At 42.6% G+C, this 22,113-nt stretch overlaps 1 protein-coding gene across 3 annotated transcripts in view; it reads left to right on the top strand.

The window, feature by feature from the left end:
- ARID1A (AT-rich interaction domain 1A) overlaps positions 1–22,113 on the top strand; it is a 69,254-nt gene that overhangs the window by 30,014 nt on the left and 17,127 nt on the right. For all 3 annotated transcript variants that reach the window (XM_037135928.2, XM_037135927.2, XM_037135926.2), the window contains exon 5: positions 21,754–21,994. In XM_037135928.2, the coding sequence (XP_036991823.1) occupies positions 21,754–21,994 (241 nt within the window). The remainder of the gene's footprint in view (positions 1–21,753; positions 21,995–22,113) is intronic.

Raw genomic sequence — 22,113 nt, 5'->3', positions numbered from 1 at the left:
GGAAATGTTTGTGCTGTGTTTAGAAGTTTGTTTTTGTTTTTAAATCATGGCCTTTTAGGTATAGATCATGTAAAAGAGAAGATGGAGATGTTGGAAGCTCTCTTTGCTCCCCATTAAAGTTTTAGAGAAGTCTCAGTTTGGAGGGTTGTTTTTTTTTTTTAACCTTTCAAGGGCTTAATTTTTAGGTTTTTGTCTTAGTGTTTAGCTAAGAGATAGGATTTGGGGTGCATTCAACATGGATTGTTACACTGAACCTGGGCAGAATAAAAGCAGTTTTTCTGGTCGGTGTTTTGTATGAATAGGTGCTTTTGTTTATTGGAATGCTTGGTGTCCAGATGCTTGATTAGTATTTATGGAATGGACTGGCTGTATCCTGAGAAGGGCTATGTAGTCTGCTGGTTAAGAGCTCAGGCTCTAAAGCCAGAGTTCCTGGGTTTGCATTTTGACTCTGCCACTAACTCTAGCTTTGGGCAAGTCACTTAACCTGTTCATACCTGTTTCACATCTGTGAAGTGAATGTAAAAGTACCCAGTCCAAGTTCTGGCCGGGTAGTTCAGTTGGTTAGAACATCATCCCAATACACCAAGGTTGTGGTTTTGATACCTGGTCAGAGCACATACAAGAAACAACCACTGAATGCCTAAATAAGTGGAACAACAATTGGATGTTTTTCTCACTCCCTTTCTCTCTCTCAAATCAGTAAAAAAAAAAAAAACTTATTAAAAATGGTAAAAGTACGCAGCTCATGGGGTGGTTATTAACATTAAAATGGTTAATATAGCCCTGGCTGCTGTGGCTTAGTGGTTTTGTGAGTGCCAGCCTGCAAACCGATGGGTTGCCACTAGATTCCCAGTCAGGGCACATGCCTGGGTTACAGGACAGGTCCCCAATTGGGGGTGTGCAAAGGCAACCAGTTGATGTATCTTTCACACATCGATGTTTCTCTCCCTCTCTTTTTTCCCCTCCCTTCCCCTTTCGCTAAAGATGGATAAATAAAATCTTTTTTTTTTTTTAAGGTTAATATAGAGTGCCAATACAGTATAGGCATTCCATAAAAGTCAGCTGTTCTCATCATTCAAGAGGGCAATAGGGCAACTTCTGCCAAGATGGAAGCGTAGGGGGAAGCACTGTTTGCCTCCTCGCACAACAAAGTTTTAGCAACAAAAATGCAGCCAAACCACAGAAAATTGAACTATACGGAAGTCTGATAACAACGAGCCCTTCAGCCAAACCGGTAAGAGGGGCAGAGCCAGCAACAGAGTGGAGTCAGGCAGGAAAGATCCACTGGACCAACCTGGGCGCACGACCCAGGTGTGGAGTAGCGGGCAGACCCACTGAGGGCGCAAGGCGGTGGACTCACTGAGGGCTGACTATGGTCACACGTTTGCGCGCAGATAAACCGGTGAAGGAGCGAGCGGTGAGACAGACTATGCAGGCCCCAGTGCTGGGAAGTGGCAGAGGGGACCACCATTGTCCCTCTCTGACCCCGCCCCCACATGCAGCGTCACAAACAAGCGACCTGGGTGGCCCCGCCCTAGTGAACAACTAAGGCTCCTCTCCTCATACATAACAGGCACGAACAGATCAAAACATGGCTCAAGAACAACTCAGAGCCCCAGAGCCGATAAATCTAAGCAATGAAGAAATAGCCAAACTTTCAGATGCACAGTTCAAAACACTGGTGATCAGGATGCTCACAGAACTGGTTGATTTCAGTCACAAATTAGAGGAATGTATGAAGGCTAAACTAATTGAAATGAATGGAAATGCACAGGAAACCAATAGTAATGGAAAGGAGACTGGGACTCAAATCAAAGGAGTGGACCAGAAAGAGGAAAAAAAATGACCGAACAGAAAACGATGAAGAAACAAGAATTCAAAAAAAAAAATGAGGAGAGGCTTAGGAACCTCCAGGACATCTTTAAACGTTCCAACATCTGAATTATAGGGATACCAGAAGGGGAAGAGGAACAACCACGAGTGGAAACCTTATTTGAACAAATAATAAAGGAGAATTTCCCCAGTCTGGCAAAGGGAATAGACTTCCAGGAAATCCAGGAAGCTCAGAGAAGCCCAAAGAAGTTGGACCGAAGAAGAAACACACCAAGGCACATCATCATTACATTAGCCAAGATTAAAATCAAGGAGAGAATCCTAGAAGCAGCAAGAGATAAGGGGACAGTCACCTACAAAGGAGTTCCCATCAGACTGTCGGCTGATTTCTCAAAAGAGACCTTACAGGCAAGAAGGGGCTGGAAAGAAGTATTCCAAGTCATGAAATCCAAAGACCTACATCCAAGATTGATCTCAAAGCTTTCATTTAGAATGGAAGGGCAGATAAAGTGCTTCTCAGATAAGACCAAATTCAAGAAGTTCATCATCACCAAGCCCTTATTATATAAAATGTTAAAGGGACTTACCTAAGAAAAAGAAGAAAAAAAAGATGAACAGTGAAAGGACAGCAAACTCAGTTATTAAGAACCATACCTAAAACAAAAACAAGCTAAGAGGACAGCTAGATCAGGAGCAAAACCATGGAAATGAAGATCACATGGAGGGTTAGCAATAGGGCAGTGGGAGGAGAAGGGGGAGAAAGTACAGAAAGTGAGTAGCATAGACCGTAGGTAGAAAATAGATAGGGGAGAGGGCAAGATTAGTATGGGAAATATAGTATCTAAAGAACTTGGGACACATGGTCATAAACTAAAGGGGGGAATGGTGGGGAAGGGGTATACAGGGTGGAGGGGAATGAAGGGGGGAAATAGAACAACTGTAATGGCGTAATGAATAAAATATATATATATCTTTTTAAATATTTTATTTATTTATTTTTAGAGAGAGGGGAAGGGAAGGAGAAAGAGTAGGAGAGAAACATCAATGTGTGGTTGCACATGCCCAGACAAGAAGAGTCTTTTGAAATTTTGATTCTACTTAGAATTGAAGCCTATCTCTTTGGTTATTTTGACTTGGGAAAAAATGGTTTCGGAATCATTCAGGAATAGGTAGGAGTCAGGAACACTCTTTATCATGACACCTTACCTTTCCTGGTTTTTCTTGAATATCTTTGAGTCATAACCTTAGTTAGGACAACATCTCTGGAGTCCCTTGGCACCTGTCATTCTGTCTTCTGAGGTCAGGATAAAGAGCCACTGTCAGATTGTCCTTTTGAGACTGTTGACTTTCTCAGCTGAGGATTTGTGGAGGAAGTGTCTGAAAAAGGCAATCTCTCTTTGTTCATTTCTCATTAATGTCTGTTGAAATTCTTTTCTGCATTCTGAACTTTACTGTAATGTGCTTTTCAACCTGATATAGTCAGACATGTGTAACCACTCCCCATCATCTATGGTCTGTAGCTAAATCTGGGTGAGATGCTATTGTGACAAAAACCCAAATTGGTGGATTTTGCCGGTGCTGTAAATTGCTCCTCACCAAAAAGTTTCTGCTTGCTCCTAGTGCTGAGAAGAAGCCTAGCATACAAACACATTTCATGTCTTCTAAGGGTGGAGAGCCTTTGTATCATTGAGACCAAGAGCTTCTGATTTGACCTACTGAAGGGAAGGTGTTGGCCAGTTTTGTGGGCCCAAGGGAAGGTTATTCCTGGGCAGCCAGTCACAAGGAACATTCCCAAATTCAGGCTTCTATAGATTCATCCAAATAGGTCATTTGCTCTGTGTTAGAAGCTCCATGTGGGAGGTGAGCTGGCTGGGTTTATTTGGCATCTTGTTTGTTGAATTGCTTTTTATCCTCTGCTACTTGGACCAAGAAACAAAAGGTAGTTTTTCTTTTAAATTTTGGTTCGATGCCAGATTTGCCTAGCCAGGCTGGGAACCGGTCACATCTGAAGAAAGGAGAAGTCAGGATTCCCTACAAAGGGCTCTCGCCTTTCTTAAGTAGCTGTGTTAAGTGATCCTAAAGGTTTGCCAGTGTATTCTTTTACTCAGACACCTGTTTGTGTTTGGCTCCAGAGAAAAATTTTGCTAGGCTGACTGGAGGGCAGCTCCTCCAGTTCCACATCGCCTTCTTTACTCATTCACCCTGCTTAGCCCTAAAGCAGTATAATTGTGTCCCTTGACTTAAAGATTCAGTATGGTTTCTGATCCTGATTATTACAAAAATTAGACTTTTGGGGGGGTTTTCATGCAGTTACAAATGCCAAACCATTTAATTGCTATTATCCTGATTGTTATCTCTCTGTTTAAAGCCTCTCAATTATTTGTTCTTTTTCCTTTTTTAAGATTTTATTATTTTTTTTTTAGTGAGAGGGGAGGGAGAAGGGAGGGAGAGGGGGAGGGAGGGAGAGAAACATCCATGTGTGAGAAAAACGTCTGTTAGTTGCCTCTGACATGTGCCCTGACAGGCAATTGAAGCAGCAACCTTTTGCTTTGAGGGACGATGCTCAACCAACTGAGCCGTGCTGGCCAGGGCAAAAAAACCTTCTCAATTATTTTTAATTATTCATAAAGTCCCACATCCTTAACATTACCTAGGCTGTACTTCCCCCTTTCCCTTCCCTACCTCACCACTTCTGATTCTGTAGGCCTGGTGTGAGTCCTGAGAATTTGCATTTCCAACATTCTTTGATGGTGCTGATGCTGCTCCTCCAGGGATAACATTCTGAGACCCTCTACTGTGTCCTCTTTTGCTCCCTGCCTTGCTCTCAGCTTTCTCAGTTTTTATAAGGCCCCGTGCTTTTTTCTGCTCCCAGACCTTTCTTTGTACACACTTCTCTTTGCCTAATACACTTTTCCTTCTGACTCCTCCAGTTCATATTTCAGACAACATCTTCAAGATCATTTCATCAGAAAACTCCTTCCTAATTAAGCTTCAGAACAACTTGAATAATTTCTATGATGCCTCCACTAACTAAAGGCAGTTTTTATTTTGTTTTAAAACCTACAATATTTAAAACAAAAAAGAGTAAGAATAATTCAGTGCCTAAGTACTCATCTGTAGAAGCTAAACCTTGTTGACATGGGTAAAATCCCATATGTATAACCCTCTGGGATTACTTCCACATCCTTGTACACAAAGAAGCACCATCTGAGATTTCTTTGCTGCATGTTTCCAAGAGTATTTTGCTGATATCTCTATATACTTGGGTCTCTTCCACTAGATGGTAAGCTCCTGGAAGGCAAGAACTGTGTTATTGACCTCTGTGCCCCCAACACCTATCACATGACTTCCAACACTGGTGGTTCTCTTCCTTGGCTGCATTGCATGTTAGAATTACCTGGGGAGGAATGATTTTTAAACTTAATGGCCAGGGTTCACAGAATTCTGATTTATTGATTTGGGAGGGGGCTTGGGCTTTTGTATGATTATAAGCTGTCCTGAGTAGTTCTGACTTGCAGCCCCACTAGTCCAAACCACGTTGGGTTCCTTTGCCGTGTGCTTCTTATTAGTACTTATCTCAATATTAATTTCAGCAACTTATTTAATGGAGACTCAGTGAAGGGTGACTCAGTCTGTCTCATTCATTGCCATCATAGTACCTGGCAAATAGTAGGTTCCAACTTATTGAACAGAGGAACCTGAACAGTATCCATTACATTGCTCATTCAGGAAGTGTATGTCTGACAGAGGACAGCTTGACCATATGTTTTCACTGCTAGGGCAAGGCAAGTATCACAGACTATTATGGGACGACCCAAGCTCCATTTCAGAGAATGGATTAATTTATTTGTAACTCCTGACAGTGGCTTAGGGAGAATTAGGGGTTAGGTTTGCCTTTTTTTTTTTTTAATTTATTGACTGGGGACCGGGTGAGGAACATCTGTTCATTGTTCTACTTATTTATGCATTCTTTTGTTGCTTCTTGTATGTGCCCTAAACCAGAGATCTAACCCACAACCTTGGTGTATCTGGACCATACTTTAACCAACTGAATTACTCAGCCAGGGCTAGGGTTTGTCATTTATCTTGTAAAATAGCTACCACTTCACCTTATATTAAAGAAATAGGTGATCAAATCTCCAGGTGTTTCATTAAGTTTTAATTTTCTTTTTCTGGGGACAAAATCTTTAAGGGACTCTGGAAATTGGTGTCTGAGTTTTGATTATAGTAAGTTTTGGAGAAAGACTTGGAGTTGCATATTTAAAAGCTATTTAGCCCCAGCTGGTCTGGCTCAGTGGATTGAGCATGGGCCTGCAAACCAAAAGGTCACTGATTCAATTCCCAGTTAGGGCACATCCCTGGGTTGTGGGCCAGGTCCCCCTTGGAGGTGTTTGAGGGGCAACCAATCCATCTTTGTCTTGCACATTGATGTTTCGTTCTTTCTCTTTCTTCTTCCCTCCCCCCTCTCTAAGAGTAAAAAAATTTTTTTAAATAAATAAATAAAAGCACCCTGGCTGGTGTTGCTCAGTGGATTAAGCGCTGGCCTGTGAACCAAAGGGTTACCGGGAACATGCCTGGGTTGCAGGCCAGGTCTCCAGTTGGGGGCATGCAGGAGGCAACCACACATTGACATTTCTCTCTTCTCTTTCTCCCTCCCTTCCCCTCTGTCTAAAAATTAATTATTTAATTAAAGTAGGCATGTTTCCTGTCTTGGTTATAAAACCTGGAGCACTGTTTGCTGTGGGTGTTATATAGAAGGCAGGTAGGTAATAGACAAGGGTTGAACTTCAGTGACTTCTAAGATGACCCAAATTTGAATCTGTACTTCTATGACATGGCTGCTACCCTCAAAGATCCTCCTGTTTCATTAGTGAAATAGACGAATGTGTGACTGAATGTTTCAGTGAGTGCTGCCAGGTTTGGTGAAGTCAGTGATCCATTTATGTCTAAATAGCTGAGGAAGACATTGTGGCAGAAGTTTGGAATGAGCTAGTATGGACATACTTTTGTGTTTGGAAACGAAAAATATACACTGAGGAGAGGCCAGGTGGGGGTGCGCAGTATAGATGATATTTGGGGACTGATCAGAATCAGGCTTCTTGGGATAAGGGAGTTAAGAAAGGAAAGCTAGGTTACATGGATTCGGGTCCTGGTAGGCTAATAAGTGAGGCATTTGGATCTGATATTACGGGCCTGCTGTATGTAATTAGATCAATAACATGATAAAATTAACATTTTATAGAAGCCCATTGTGTGGCTCAGTTAGTTGGCCAGTAACTTGGCCAGTGTGGCTCAGTTAGTTGGATTGTTGTCCCATACCCCAAAGGGTTGGCAGTTCCATTCCTGGGCAGGGCACATACGTAGGTTTCAGGCTTAATCCCCAGTTGGGATGCATATGGGAAACAACCAGTTGGTGTTTCTGTCTCACGTTGATATTTCTCTCTCCTTTCCTCTCAAAAATCAATAAACTTTTAAAAAATTATCCTTTTAAAAAATGATCCATTGGTGTGTAGTTGTTATGAAAGGGGGAGAGTCTGGAAAGGGGATAAATTGTTGAAATATTGTACTTCTAGCAAGAAGTGTGCAGTTCTCTATTCCTCTTTCTCATTTGCATAGCTACCTAGTCCCAGTTGTGAGATGTGCAGGGAAGAATCTATAAAACTGAGATTAAGTAGATTCTGTTAGGTGGAAAATTTAATGAGCTTGATTGGGTGGAAAAAAGAAAGAGAAATCTCAATGACAGAACCAGAAAGGTTAATAGAAAAACTCATTTTTGAGGATAAGTTAGGTTCCTTACAATGAGATGTCTAAAAACAAATACTTAGTTTCTAGTTAGAGACAGTAGACTCAATCTTGAGTAACAGCTGAACCTAAATAGAGTTTGAGAGTTGTCTGTTTAACGGTTAATGGTTAATACTGTAAATGAAATAGGCCTCCCAGGCTCTGGAATATGAAAAGAAGAGCCAGAGAGACGCCTGGATAATACCTGTGGTCATTGTGTAGAAGCGCCCAATGTAAAGTCGGAGAGGTGGGGGGAGGACCGGAGTAGTGTCCTATTTCTGGAAGCCAAGGGAGGGAGGAAAGTAGTCCACATCATATTTATATTTTAAGGAATAGGGAGTTGGATTTGTTGTGAAGAGGTTATTGGGATCCTTTTTAGGTAGGGAGAGGACCTGGTTTCCCTTGGAGGAAAGGAATTGATTGAGCAAGGGAAGGTGTCAAGATAAAGAACACTCTTGAAAATCATTGAAGGAGGACTGATCCCAAATGCCTCAGCTTCATCTCAAGACCTGCAAGTATATAAAGTAGATAGCAGGGTGAAGATGCTGGCAGAAAATTGGAGAGTATAAACAAGGCACATCTTTCAGAAGAAATGAAAGAAAGGAATCAAGGGCACTCACTGAGTTAATTTATAAGGGACACTATACCCTTGACTAAAAAAGTCCTAGAAGCTGCTATTGAAGGTCTAGATAGATCATACTTGTTTTGTCTGATTAGGTAGGGCATGGAGGTTATTGATGGCAGCAGTGAGGTAGAGAACAGGAGGATTAGGATCTTCAATGTCCATTAAATTATCTATAGATATTCTTTTATCATTTGAGTTTCCAAGCTCTTTAGGTTTCACTTAGCAACATAGTGGCTATTAGCACTCATATTTTACTACTGTGATGCTCTCAGGCCCTGATAGTTTGGGCTACACGGATCCAGAAAGAGGAAATAGGAGGGAACTGTGTTCTTATATAGGATCCAAATCTTAGAGGGCAAGAGTAAGGCCAGGCTAAGAAGCTACAGCCTATACCAATTCTAGAAGGGCAGGAATTGAAATGTACTGAGTAATGGCTTCCATTTTACCTAAGAAGAAGCTAAGGGTCAGAACCAGGATTTGAATCCAACTCTTGCGATATTTCAGTTGAAATACTTCCTGTAGAATCCCACCCAGCAGAGGAAAGGCACGGATAACCTGTCCTCTCTTAATGTTTGCCAAAAGCCTCAACCCCATTGCCATTTAACATTCACTAGACTTGTTCTAAAAGGAGGAGTATAAATTAATGGATTTCCATCTCACTTTTGTTTTCCCAGACCTCATGATGGAAGCATAGGGAGTTATAGAAAGGGCAGCTGAGGGACAGGAAGGGCTAGGAGAGGGAAGGTGAGTAAATCCATACAGCAGGTCTGCTGAAGGAACTATCCAACTAGGGAATCACCTCAAACAATGGAAATTTGACTAGGGTTTGGTTCTTTGGTTTTCCTTGTGTTGGATGGGAGCAAATCCTGTTCTGTGCCTTTTTTCTTAGAACATGGTGTCCTTTATAATCAGTTATATCCTTGTTACTGAAAAAAAAAAAAAAAAAATGTGGTCCATTATCTAGCAGCACAGACATCACCTGGGAGCTTGCTAGAAATGCAGATTCTTGGCCTCACCCCAGCCTAATAGAATACTTGTAACAAGGTCCCCAGGTAATTTATTTGTCTAATAGTTTAGAAGCAAGGAGTTAGACCCCAAGTGTTGAGAGTGAAGTTTTCAAATCTGAAACTTTGGAATATAATAAATTTTTCTGTGCTTAGTAAAATTTAAATAATCTCTAGATGAGTGTGGGGGATAGGAGTAGACAACCACCACCATTTGTTTTGTGGATGCTTGTTCATGTTCACATAGGTTTTGTTGGGACCTCTGTTTGAGGACTTAGGTCTGTATCTGACTACCTGTATCACATACTCAGCAAAACTTTTGCTGAATAGCCCCTAGGAGAGCCAGCTTTTTGTCATCTGGGTTTATTGGGGCAGGGGGGCAGTGAGAAGAAACTTCTAAAAACTTAGAAAATTGGGATGTTTGAAGGATTTTAAGTTTATACTGTTTGGGTTCTCTTTTGTCAAATTTCATGGTAAAAGGAGGCAGGGCAATGGTTTTTGCCAGCATATTTTTAAAGGAATAACAGGAATGCCACTAGCAATTTTGGTGCCCAGAGAAGCTAGGCTGTTCTGTTTTCTCTATATCTGACCATGTATCTGTGCTCGTTCCTCTTGAATTGTAGCCCAGGTGCTCTCACAAAGTCCGAAAAAGGAAATCCCCGACCTCCGTCATATTTGCCCAGAATGTTCAGAGCAGCATGTACCCTGTGCAGGTAGCCATCCCTTCTCTAGAAAGCTGGTTCTCTGGCAGTGCCAACCAATCTGATTCCCCATCTTAGTCATGCTTCTCCAGCCCTGATACTGCCTGGTGCCTGCTGGAGCCTCTGCTGCTTGCAACAGATTTCTGTATGCTTGTTCCTGGGCCCATTTCCTGTTTCTATTCTAGTCTCTGGTGGCTGGGCTCAGCTTCCTGCTTGTGTGTCTCACACAGATTCCTCTTGCTGGAACCTTTTGTTTTCTTCAGAACAACTTAAGTCTGAATATTAATAGAGCTTTACCTATAGTGTGATGGCCCCTGAGGTCAGTTACCTACCAAGGACTGGTGGAAAGTTACACTACCTCCCCACCAAGCATACCACTTGGATTTAAATTGGGTTTTTTGTTTGTTTGTTTGGTTGGTTGGTTGGTTGGTTTTCTGCAGCCCTCCTGTAGGAAGCTGGTGGTTTCCAGAAATTGGTATAAAAAGATAAACTGGGATCTTGTGCAGGCCAGACTTGTCTTCATTCATAATCTGCGCAGAGCTGTCAGGACAGGTGTCCTCTTGTTCTTTTGTACCTAGAACAGATAAACATATTTCCTGCTCCTGAGGAAGACATTTGGTACCCTGTCTATCCCATGCCTCCCTGAAGCCTAGAGAATACTTTGGGTTGGGCAGGTAATACTATCCTCAGCAGAGTAAAAGCTTGCAGAGAATATAGGGATGAAAAGGAAAGCATATGCTGATTCAACCATCATCTCGTGAGCAATTCCACCCTTGCAGAGCTTAGAGTAGAAGGGAGAGGGTGCAAGGAGATTATAAACAGGGAAGAAGTTAATGTGGATGCCCTGGACAAATGTATTTTAAAGTTCTAAGGCTCCCCCATCTTGCCTATTTTTCCCAAAAGATGCTGGCTTAGCAGAGAATATGTTTGTGAATAATTATTTTCTCTTTCCTTTACAACTGTTCTTTTGGGATCACCTGATAAAATCACATAGAGTGGTTTCTACATTAATTTAAACCTTAGACCTGGGTATGTTCGATAGGGATTTAATATTTGGAATTGGTCTTACAAGATTGCTAGAAGGATTGAAGGACCAGCCTCTAGGCTTGTCCTTCAGGAATAGAACCTAGACCTAGGCTTACCCACCAGGGATCTCCTGTTTATGAGCCACTACCAGATTGATTGCTCTAAATCTGCTATCTGGGGATCAGTAAACTGGAATCAAGAAGTAGCAGCTGCCGCTGCCAAATCCAGCACCCAGTTAACTGGGAGATGAAACCAAAATGTTCCTGCAGAAACAAGTGAAGGAGACAGAAACATGGTCTCTGCTATACTTTAATCTAATCTTGAGTCTGCTTCTAATTAGCAGAACCTGAAGTATATTCAAACCCATTCTCAAGGGATTCTGGGAAATGTAGTTTTCAGCTTTTAAAACCTCAATAAATTAGGAAAAGAGTGGAGTAGAGGCAGCTTGAGTTAGTCCACAGAATATTTACCACACTAATACAAATACCACTACTTCTCCCTTAGCCCTCACTTTACACACGAGGAACCTAAAGCCCAAAAAAGAGAAAAGACCTACCCAAGGCCAATTTAGTAAATGAGAACATTGGTTCCCTGACATCCAATCCAATGCTTTTACTATTAGGACCAACTCTTATAAAGGATCAGCAAAAAGCTCCTTTAAGAAAGAATGGCCCTGGCTGGTGTGGCTCAGTGGATTGAGTGCCAGACTGCAAAACAAAGGGTCACTGGTTCGATTCCCTATCAGGGTACATGCCTGGGTTGTGGGGCCAGATCCCCAGAAGGGGGTGCATGGGAGACAACCACACATCATTGATTTTTCTTTTCCTCTCTTCCTCCTTCCCTTCCACTCTTTCTAAAAATAAATAAATAAAATCTTAAAAAAGAAAAAATGCTGAGAGAAGTCACCTCAAATGGCAAAGGGGCAGTTTTTAGGCAGGCAGGGGCTAGTTTTAGGACAGGCAGAGGGTCAGTTTTCAGATGGGTAAAGAAAAGGAAAAAAAAACCCTGGCTGGTGTAGCTCAGTGGATTGAGCGCGGGCCTGCAAACCAGAGTATCACAGTTTGATTCCCAGTCAGGCCACATGCCTGGGTTGCAGGCCAGTTCCCAGCAGGGCACACACGAGAGCCTACCATACATTGATATTTCTCTCCCTCTCTCCTTCCCTTCCCCTCTAAAGATAAATAAATAAATTTTTTTTTAAAAAAAGAAAAGGAAAAATAAGAGAAGGAAGAATTCAGAAAACAGACACTTTGTCTTCCATACACTCTTTAGAGAAAGGGAAGAAGATACGGAGAGACATGGGGATGAGATTTCTAGGCTAAGGTAGTAAGTGATACTGTGGTTTCTGGATTTAGATCTACTCCCCAGGATGATGTGTAGGAAGCATTTACTCTGGAAGGAAGAAACCTCAAAAACTAGAATTTACTGAAATTCCTGAGTCAACATATGGATGAACTCAGTTGCCTTGGTAAAAGTAGCTTTCTTCACCCATTCCCCATATCCCCCTTTTCCCCTTTCCCTTACCCTCCTATTGGTGCTGTCTGCAATGCGGCCATCGTTCTTTTCCCAAAAGGCCAACCAAAATCAGAAAGCCAGCCTACTAGACGTGTTATTGCCAAGGTATTTCTTGTTGTACTGGGTCAGGGGTGGGGGCTTGTGCTTTTGAACAGGATATAAACCAAGACCCACCACTCCCTGAGATAACAATCCTAATGGAAACTACTAGGGATTCTGTACAGAGTGAGAATTTGTTCCTCTGAGCTTGGTCCAGATGGGGGGACCCTTAGGCTTAGACCTATGTTAACATACCTGATAAATCAAGTATAGAATTAGCTCTATTGTCTTTTTTTCTCATGTTCCTAAACTCTTTGGTGTTCTGCCTGATAGCTGTGGTGAATCTGGTACATGATCTAGTGTTGTCCCTTTGGGGACCAGTGAGTACTTGGTCTCTTGCTTTATTCGCTTTCAAGGCCTAAACCTATTCCATCTCTTCCCTACCTGTGCTGTCAGCATGGAATTGGCTGGTATTGTGACATAATCTTTGATTGCCATGAGGCAGAACTGACTTACAAGCTTCCCTCCCATTTCACCTTTCCCAAGGAAGCTTTAAAGATGGAAACTAGGCGTTGAAGGCTCCAGTTGAGAGTCAGCAAACCTGTCTCCATTGCCAGTTCTCTTAAGGCCAGCTTTGATGTGGGAGGAATACTGAATATTGTTTACTGAGATGAGTGAAGGTAATTTCCTGACATTTTGAGGAAGGTAAGAGAGAAAGCAAGTTCCAAATAAAAGAGATCAGTGCTCAGAGGAACCGTTATCAAGAATATTCATTCCCCCTCCCACCATTTTCTGCTTTTAGAACTATCACTTTTATGTTCAAGTTGTTCTTTTGGTTTTAATGGCCTTTGAGGTTGGTATCTGTCTTTTCTGGTTTAAGGTTACTATATCTATTCTCCACTCACCAGTCTGCTTATTCCACTCCCTCCCCCAATTATTTAGATTTTATTTGGATCAGTGGGCCCATGGTAGAGAAGACCACGGCCAAATATAAATTTAAGGCTTTAAGTACCAAACCAGGGAGGCCATGCATCCACCTAGGCCTTTGTCTAAGCTATGTTGAACACAGTGCCAACTTTGTCTTCCCAGTTGTGTATGTTATTACATTTTTGCTTTTTTTCTGGTTGCTCTAATTTTGAAGGGGCAACTAGATGAGGTAGAAGCCTAAGACAGTACCCCTCTTTCTCCTTACACTTCTCATACCTAGAATTCTGCTTTCTTTTTGGTGTTCTTTTTCTCTCCCCTTTTTCCTGCCCTCCTCACTTAAGCTCTAGGATTCAAGCTGATGGTCTTGATGAAACAAGATCTGTGTGGTTGGCCTTCCTAAAAGGGAATGCTTGACTTGAAGAAAGTAGGAAGTTCCTAACTTCTTTGCTTTCTCTAACTTTATCTTGCTCATTTCCTGCTGGGATTAGAACAGCCCTATTCCATAAATATGCACCACTCTTGACTGCTCTAACTCAGGCCCAGCTCTGACCCAGTTTTATTTTATTTTTTTCATATGTGGAATGAAGAGTCTGTTAGCTATTGACCCTTAAAACACTGTACGGTTTTGGCCAAGAGGTGGTTTCTGACTAGATGAGACATCTCTTCTGGCCCAAGTGAGAAGCCTTTGCATGGGAGGGAAAGCTTCGCTTTCCAGCGAAAGTGGTCATATTGATAACATGGCATTATGCAAGCCTGGTGGGGACTGACAAACTAGAAAGCAAGCTTTCAGCTGTTGTGAGTGCCCTGTGGGATTTCTAGGATTTTTCTGTTGGGAACCTGAATTTTTTAATGTAAAATCTTTGAATTATTAGAAGGGTCTGTGTAGGAGTGTTGGGCAAGGGATTAGAATGTTCTCTGGGCCCTGTGGATCTATTCCTGTAGTTCCTCGTATGGACTGCCAATGTAGCTTTGGCTCCCATGGAGCTGGTGCTTAGAATTTCTCTGGGGGTGGGGGGCCAACTATGGGGAGCACTGTCTCTCCATTGCCAGTTCTCATTGTGTTTGATGTTTTGTTTTATTGGTTTGGGGAGGGGGAAGTGCAGGGGAGATGTTGAGCAGAAAGCACTCGATGTGATTAAACCTGTAGCTGAGCAGATCCGTGGGAGCAGAATATCGACCCCTGGAAAATCAATGGCTGCTGCAGTGTCTGAGCTGCTACTTGCAGGGGCTCCCACCACAGGAATGCAGGCAGCACAACAGTCTTTCTCTTCCCCTTTTACACCTCACCAACAACCTCAGCCTCCACCCAAAGGGTCAGACCTACCCCAAGAGATTTTGCTGGGGTGGATTAGAACCAGTAGGGTTTTGTATTTTTATAATTAGGTTGAATTTGCTCCAGTGACACAGAGCCATGCCTTCTGACAGCCTCCTTTCTAGAATGTCTTCCCCTGAACTGCAGTTCTGTCAAGAGCTCTTACCCAAGTGGCCAAGGACCATTCGGGGTTGCTCTTTTCAGTATTAGACAACAGTCGGTTCCCTTGATGTCATCCCCCAAGAGTACCTCCCTCAATGTGGAGGTCTAGAGTTAAGGTGCAGGATTGGGTTGGGGGACTGATGATCAAAGGAAAGAGATTGGGTCTAAAAAGAATGCTTTAGAGTAGATTATTGGTTCAGTAACATCAGGCATTTTGTCTTTTGTGTGCCTAACATTTTTCTGGTCACTAGTAATAGAAGAATATAGCCTGGTCCTGCTCTGGTCCCACAGGCTAGTGGCAAAAAGGGCAAATTCAGCATGGTGCCATGAGTCCTGTAACACTGGGTCTAGAGGAGCCTTGGGAGGGCCTTGCTTGTGGGTTGAGGAGCAAAGGAAGTTGTACTATGGCTATGGAGGCTTTGCCATCACAAGGCTGTTCTTGTCTTTGGAATTCCCAAGGCAAAAAATTATTTTAGTCTACAGTTGTTGCACCTAATGTGCAACTTCAAGCAGTTGGTTTTCCCATCCATTTCTCTTCCTTGGCTGGGAAATGGGTCACACTGCTGTGATAGAGGAGAGCTCTGTTTCCCCATTGTTGGAGTGTGTCTATGGGCAGAAGAGTAAAGCTTACTTGGCTTTTGCCCTCAGAGAGGAGCTTTCCCATCTTGTAGTTTGGGACATAGAGACCCTAAAAAAAAAAAGACCTGATCATCCTGAAGTTTGGAAGGGTATTTGCAGGGCTTGGTGAGGAGGAAAGCATGAGGTTTTTAAATTGCCTGGGATGAGGCCACCTAGAGGTCAGGGATATTTAATGTCTCTCTTTGGGCCACACCCTTGTGCTTAATAGGATTGGGGCCTATTCAGTATGAAAACCAGTGAAGACTAGATACCTACCTTCCTGGGACTTAATTTCCTGCTTGTCTCCCTAGATTCTAACATTCCTCTCCACTCACCTCTGTACATTAAGTGCCCTTCCTAAGGACCCAGAGAAAGTTACACCTACATTTTCTTTAGTGTAAATTAACAGTTAAAGTGAAAGGACCGATTTGAAGTAAACATGAAAGAAGGGTTAGAAAGCAAGAGTGGTTTATAGGAAGATGGCTAAGAAAGGAATACATAGCGTTGTAGAGTTGGATTATCTAGTTTTAGTCTTTCTTTTTACAGAAGATCTAAGTGAGGCCTAGTAAGGTTAGCCAGTTAGAGTTATGTAGCTAATCACTGAGCATGTTTGGAGACAAGTTGATGCCTGATCTTGGAACATGGCACCTTTGATAGTGGCAAGGTTCCACCTTATGATGGAAAGAGTGTGCAGGCTTTGGAATCACAGGACTATGGGTTTGGACCTCAGTTCTCCTAATAGCCCTCTGTCCTTGGGAAAGTCATGTAACTTCTGGGCTTCCTGCTTCTATGTAAAAATGGTTTGTTTATTTTTTTTAAAATTTTAATTTTCTAGAGGGAGGGAGAAAAGAGAGGAAGAGAAACATCAGTGTGTGGTTGCCTCTTGCACACCTCCTACTGGGGACCTGGCCTGCAAGCCAGGCATGTGCTCTGACTGGGAATTGAACCAACAACCCTTTGGTTCACAGGCTGGTACTCAATCCACTGAGCCACACCAGCCAGGGCAAAAATAGGATTGATATATACATCAGGAGATGATTGTGAGAACAAAATGTGAGTTAATCTTTTACTTTAGGGTTGAATACATGGTAGTCAAAATATTTATGTCAGCTCTGCTTCCCTTTGAGAGGGAGACACAAAAGGACTTGCTCTATTCCTCTTTTCACCATCCTTTGAATTTGGAAATTTGGTCTTCCAGAGCTTTGTTTGAGCATTCTGATGTGCATATAAAGGGGATTTTTCTCTTGGAGGCGGGGCCCTAGAAATTCTGAAGACAAGAAGAGTCTGAGCTTTCTCAGCCGTGTATCCTCACCAGGCAGCCAGGAGATACCAGAAAGAAATGATCCATTATCCCCAGAACAATAGCCTGTTGTAGAAAAAGAGAAGAGGGGCTTTGGTGGGGGGGAGGGGGGTTGGAAACTTGGGATTAGGGCTTAGGAAATAGAGTTATCTGAACCTTTCCTGGAGTGATTTCTGCTATTCCAAACAGTGAGTGTAGTTGAGGCAAGAGATGGCACTTATTGAACAATCTTAAGCTAAAAGGATGGTATCAGCTTCTGCATCTTTTCTTTCCCCTTCCTTAACTACCTGCTTAACCCCTGATGTAGAATTACCACCAGCGGCAAGAAGCAGCCTATTCTGTGTGTTGATTTGTTCTTGGCTTTTAAGCCAGCACAAGCTAGTGTGCTCTCTAGGCAGGGATGGCTGAGACCACTCATTGGGTCAGTGCAGCAATTTTAAACCCTGGAGCCCCTACCAATGTGGGGTGCATTAGAGCACCCTTCCTTCTATTTAGCAAAGACTGGGGTGGGGTGGGGACCCAGAGAACCCACAACCGACACTTTATTGTACTGAATATTTTTTAGAAGTGTTTGATAGAGAGGGTAGCCACTTCTCCACCTGACCCTTAACAAATATGTTGCTTAAGGAAGGCTTTATGGAAAAACGAGGTCTCCCAAAATCTTAGGTGCCTTAAGTAATTCCCATGTCATTAAGTTTGTCTTGAAGTTTGTCAAAGCTGTTGCCTCCTTTTCTACCATCTGCCTTTCTTAAGTGTTAGGTTTCCCAGCCTTTCTGTGTTCTTAAGGATTTCTTCCCATTCTCCAGCATGGAAGCAGCCTCCTGCCATGGCCATGAATCTGTTAGGCTAGGAAAATACTTGACAAATTGTTAGTGCAGATTTGATCATTTCAAGCTGTGTGTTTGGACTTTTCATTCAAGGATCATCATATAAGTGAGTATGGTTGAATTGGAAGGTTCCTACCACACAAATACATACATACAAACTTACTACAAGCATGTGCGTAGGATTTACCTGGCTCTCTTGGTGGGTGGTTTGGTTTCCCTGCCAGTAGTTAGCAAACTTGGCAAAAGCTCTTCACAAATGAAAGAATACAAGAACCCCATCTGGGGGTTTGCAAAAGCTCCATTTCCCAAAGATTCCGCCAAATTTATGAGAAAAAGCTGAATCTGAGCATTGCCTTGAGCCTGGTCTTCAGATTTGCCTGTTGATGTTATTTAATCTGCTCAGCAAAATGAACTGATGTCATCCTCTTGAGGCTCTGTTGGGAGATTGTTTAAACCCCTCTCATCTAACCCTGAACTGGTATCTTCCTGCTTGAAAATGTTCTTCATGAGGCAGCCAATTCATGTTGGAACTTGCAGGCCTTCTGGTGAGAGCTCTAGCAAACCCGTCCCTGCACACCATGCCGCCCCGTACACACACCCCTCAGTGTGGTATGGACTGTGTAATTTAGGGCATGGTTTTGTTGTGGTGTAAAGAGAAGGTGTTAGCTGCCGGGTTCTGTTTGTCTGTAGAGCCTGACAAACCCATGCTGGCACTTGCTGGGACTGGGCAACCAATCACAGCTGGAACAGTTATCGTCATAGAGTCCCTATGGGCTTTCTCTATCAGGTCACATCCCAAAATAACATTGGGCAGTATTTCAAGTGAAGAAACGAAGGCTTTCAGGGCTGTAGCCAGCCTGGAGTGTGAGATTCTGTGTGAAATAGTTGGACCTGCTCCAGTGCTTTTGATCTACATGGTAGATGAGCAATAAAATGCATGAAACACATTGGAAACACGTGAGGAAATCCTCCCTGGCCCTGTTGCTTCCTTGGAACTGGCAGGGCACTGAGTGAGCTGATCTTCACCTCCCATCTCTTAGCAGGATTATACTTGGAGGAGAGCAAACCCAGAGAAACAGATCTTTCCATTTAGGAGACAGTGCTATAATTCTTTCAGTAGTCCTAGAAGGTAACTGTTAGGTGGAACCTTTTGAGAGAACTGAGAACCTGAGTCCTGAAATGTTAAAGGTGACCTCCCCACTAGGGAGTATTGGGGCTAGGATTGATTGAATTTTGTCTGTGATGAGTATGTTGTGGAAAGCCAAACTTATTAAGCACATTGAGATCTGACTCAACAGCCAGACATCCGGCTTTTTGTGGTACAAAAGACTTGAAAAACTGGCTTTTTGTAGGGTAGAAAGCAGAGGTGTGTCCTGTGCAATAAAAGGACATGGAGTTCAGAGCAATATCTGTTCATGTAGATAGAGTGGGACTTCTTTTGGAGTCTACCCTTATAACTCCCTCCCATTTCCCAATGAAAACATTAACTTGTGATTAGCCACGGGGACTAAAGGGTACGTCTTACATCTTATACTGCTTGTGTGTTGCCGTATCTCTAATTCCAGGGTATTGCCACTGGTATTGTATATTTCATATGACCCTGACCATATAGTACCAGGTGGAGTTTCATGAATATGCCTCAGAGGTGTCACAAACTCAGATTTATCCAGTCCTCTTGTTGGATAAGTAAGGAAACCAAAGCCTGGTTTGTTGCCGACTTGTCCAAGGTCACCACTGATAAGTACCAAGAGCTGGGCCTTGGTCTCCCAGCTGGGGTGTGGTGCTTTTTCCTTAGTTCATATAGTATCGGCATAACAGAGAGATAAGGAACATAGGCTCTGGAGTTCAGCAGACTTGGGATCAAAATCTAGTTTCTGCCATTTACTTGCTGGATGACTTGGGCACACAACCCAATCTGTCTGAGCATGAGCTTGCTCATCTTCAACATATTAGTGGTAGAAGTATGTACTCCCAAGAATTGTAGAAAATTAAGTAACTCTATAAGTGCCTGGCACATCGTAGATGCTCAAATGGTATTTACTGTTAATATTGATGTAAATTCTTTGTCCCTTCCTATTCCAACATGCTGGTTCTAATTGTTTGGGGTTTTGTTTTTGTTTTAGATTTTATTTATTTATTTTTAGAGAGTTGGGAAGAGAGGGAGAGAGGCATTAATATGTTAAAGATACGTCAACCGGTTGCCTCTTGAATACCCCCAACTGGGGACCTGGCTTTGCAACCCAGGCATGTGCCCTGCCTGGGAACTGAACAGGCGACACTTTGGTTCGTAGGCTGGCACACAGTCTGCTGAGCCACACCAGCCAGGACTAATTCTTTTTTTCTCTAATGTTTTAAAAATATTTTATTTGTTTATTTATTAAATATTTTATATATTTATTTTTAGGGAGGGGGAAGGGAGGGAGAAAGAGAGGGACAGAAACATCAGTGTGTGGTTGCCTCTTGAGCACCCCCACTATTGGGAACCTGGCCCACAACCCAGGCATGTGCCCCGACCGGGAATTGAACCAGCAACCCTTTGGTTCACAGGCTGGTGCTCAATCCACTGAGCCACATCAGCCAGGGCTGTTTATTATTATTATTTTTTATTTATTTTTTTTTTAGAGAGGGGAAGGAAGAAAAAGGTGGAGAGAAACATCAATATGTGGTTGCCTCTCACGTGCCTCCAACTAGGGACCTGGTCTCCAACCCAGCCATGTGTCCTACCTAGACTGGGAATTGGACCGGCAACCCTTTGGTTCATAGTCTGGTACTCAATCCACTGAGCCACATCAGCCAGGGCAATTTTTTTCATGTTTGTTTGTTTATTTGCTTGCTTACTTATTAAAGTATATTTTATTGATTATGCTGTTACATTGTCCCATTTTTTCTCCCCTTTATTCCCCTTCTGCCCTACACCCCCTCATCAGCACCTCCCCCCACCCTTAGTTTCATGTCCATGGGTCATACATATAAGTTCTTTGGCTTCTCCATTTCCTATACTATTATTAACCACCACCTGTGTATTTTGTACCTATCATTTATGCTTCTTATTCTCTGTACCTGTTCCCCCGTGCTCTCTCCTCTTACTCCGTACTGATAACCCTCCATGTGATCTCCATTTCTGTGATTCTGTACCTGTTCTAGCTGTTTGCTTAGTTTGTTTCTGTTTTTTTTTAGGTCCAGTTGTTGATAGTTGTAAGTTTGTTATCATTTTATTGTTCATATTTTGATCATCTTCTTTTCCTTAGATAAGTCCCTTTAACATTTCATATAATAAAGGCTTGGTGATGGTGGCAATTTTTTTTTAATCAACTACCCCCATGCTGACCCATTACCATCTGATGAAAGTGACAGTTTGAGAGATTGGCTTCAAATCAATCAAATCAGAGAGATAATATTAATACTATTGCATTCCCCACTGTTATTCGTGCCTAGGCATCCCAGCTTTATATATTCCTGTGCAGTATATCCCTTTTTCACCTCCTACCCCTTATATTTTAAAATATGGTAACTTGGAAAAAGTGAGTCCTTGGTAAATTGTAGGTTATAATAATCTGATGGAGAGAGGATCTGTGATTATTGCCCCTACTTGTTCACATTCTCTTGTGGCTCCTGGTACTATCCTGGCAGTGTTTTATCAAGGTTCCTTAGTGGAAAAGCACTAAAGGCTCACTGAAATGCTGTTCCATCATGACTGGAAGTTGAGACTGGGAAAGAAGATAAAAGTACTAGATCTAATTCTGGCGGGTAGATCAGAGGTCAGCAAACTAAAGATTGTGGGCCAGTGACTTGTTTTTATAAATAATCAAATGTATGGGACTATATTCCAGTAAAACTTTATGTATATTATCTGTGACTGCTTTTGCACTCGATGACAGAATTGAGTAATTGTACTTGAAGAAGACTATATGGCCCTTAAGAGAGTTTACCATATATAAACTATAGTATCATGACAACATAATGTGTGCAGTGTACTTGCCCTTGGTTATTTAAGGAAAATACTAATCATTCAGTAGCATTGTTGAAAGAAGAATCTTTCTGCCTAATATTGCTAATCTTATGTCTTTGTATGGTATGTTTCAGGATCTGTCTGGTTCAATAGACGATCTCCCCATGGGGACAGAAGGAGCTCTGAGCCCTGGAGTGAGCACATCAGGGATTTCCAGCAGCCAAGGAGAACAGAGTAATCCAGCTCAGTCTCCTTTCTCTCCTCATACTTCCCCTCACCTGCCTGGCATCCGAGGCCCCTCCCCATCCCCTGTTGGCTCTCCCGCCAGTGTTGCTCAGTCTCGCTCAGGACCACTCTCGCCTGCTGCAGTGCCAGGTACCTTTAAGTGCTGGGTTTTGGGGAGAGGGAATGGGGACTGGCTTCCAACAATATCAAGGAGCCCCAGCGTTCCACTGGCAGAGAAAACATCTCTGGTCCTATCTGCAAAGTTTCCC

The sequence above is a fragment of the Artibeus jamaicensis genome, unplaced genomic scaffold (assembly GCF_021234435.1).
Source record: "Artibeus jamaicensis isolate MK-2021 breed Jamaican fruit bat unplaced genomic scaffold, CSHL_Jam_final scaffold_847, whole genome shotgun sequence".
Lineage (NCBI taxonomy): Eukaryota > Metazoa > Chordata > Mammalia > Chiroptera > Phyllostomidae > Artibeus > Artibeus jamaicensis.
The sequence above is the reverse complement of the archived record's forward strand: the minus strand, read 5'-3'. Positions and strand labels throughout refer to the sequence as shown.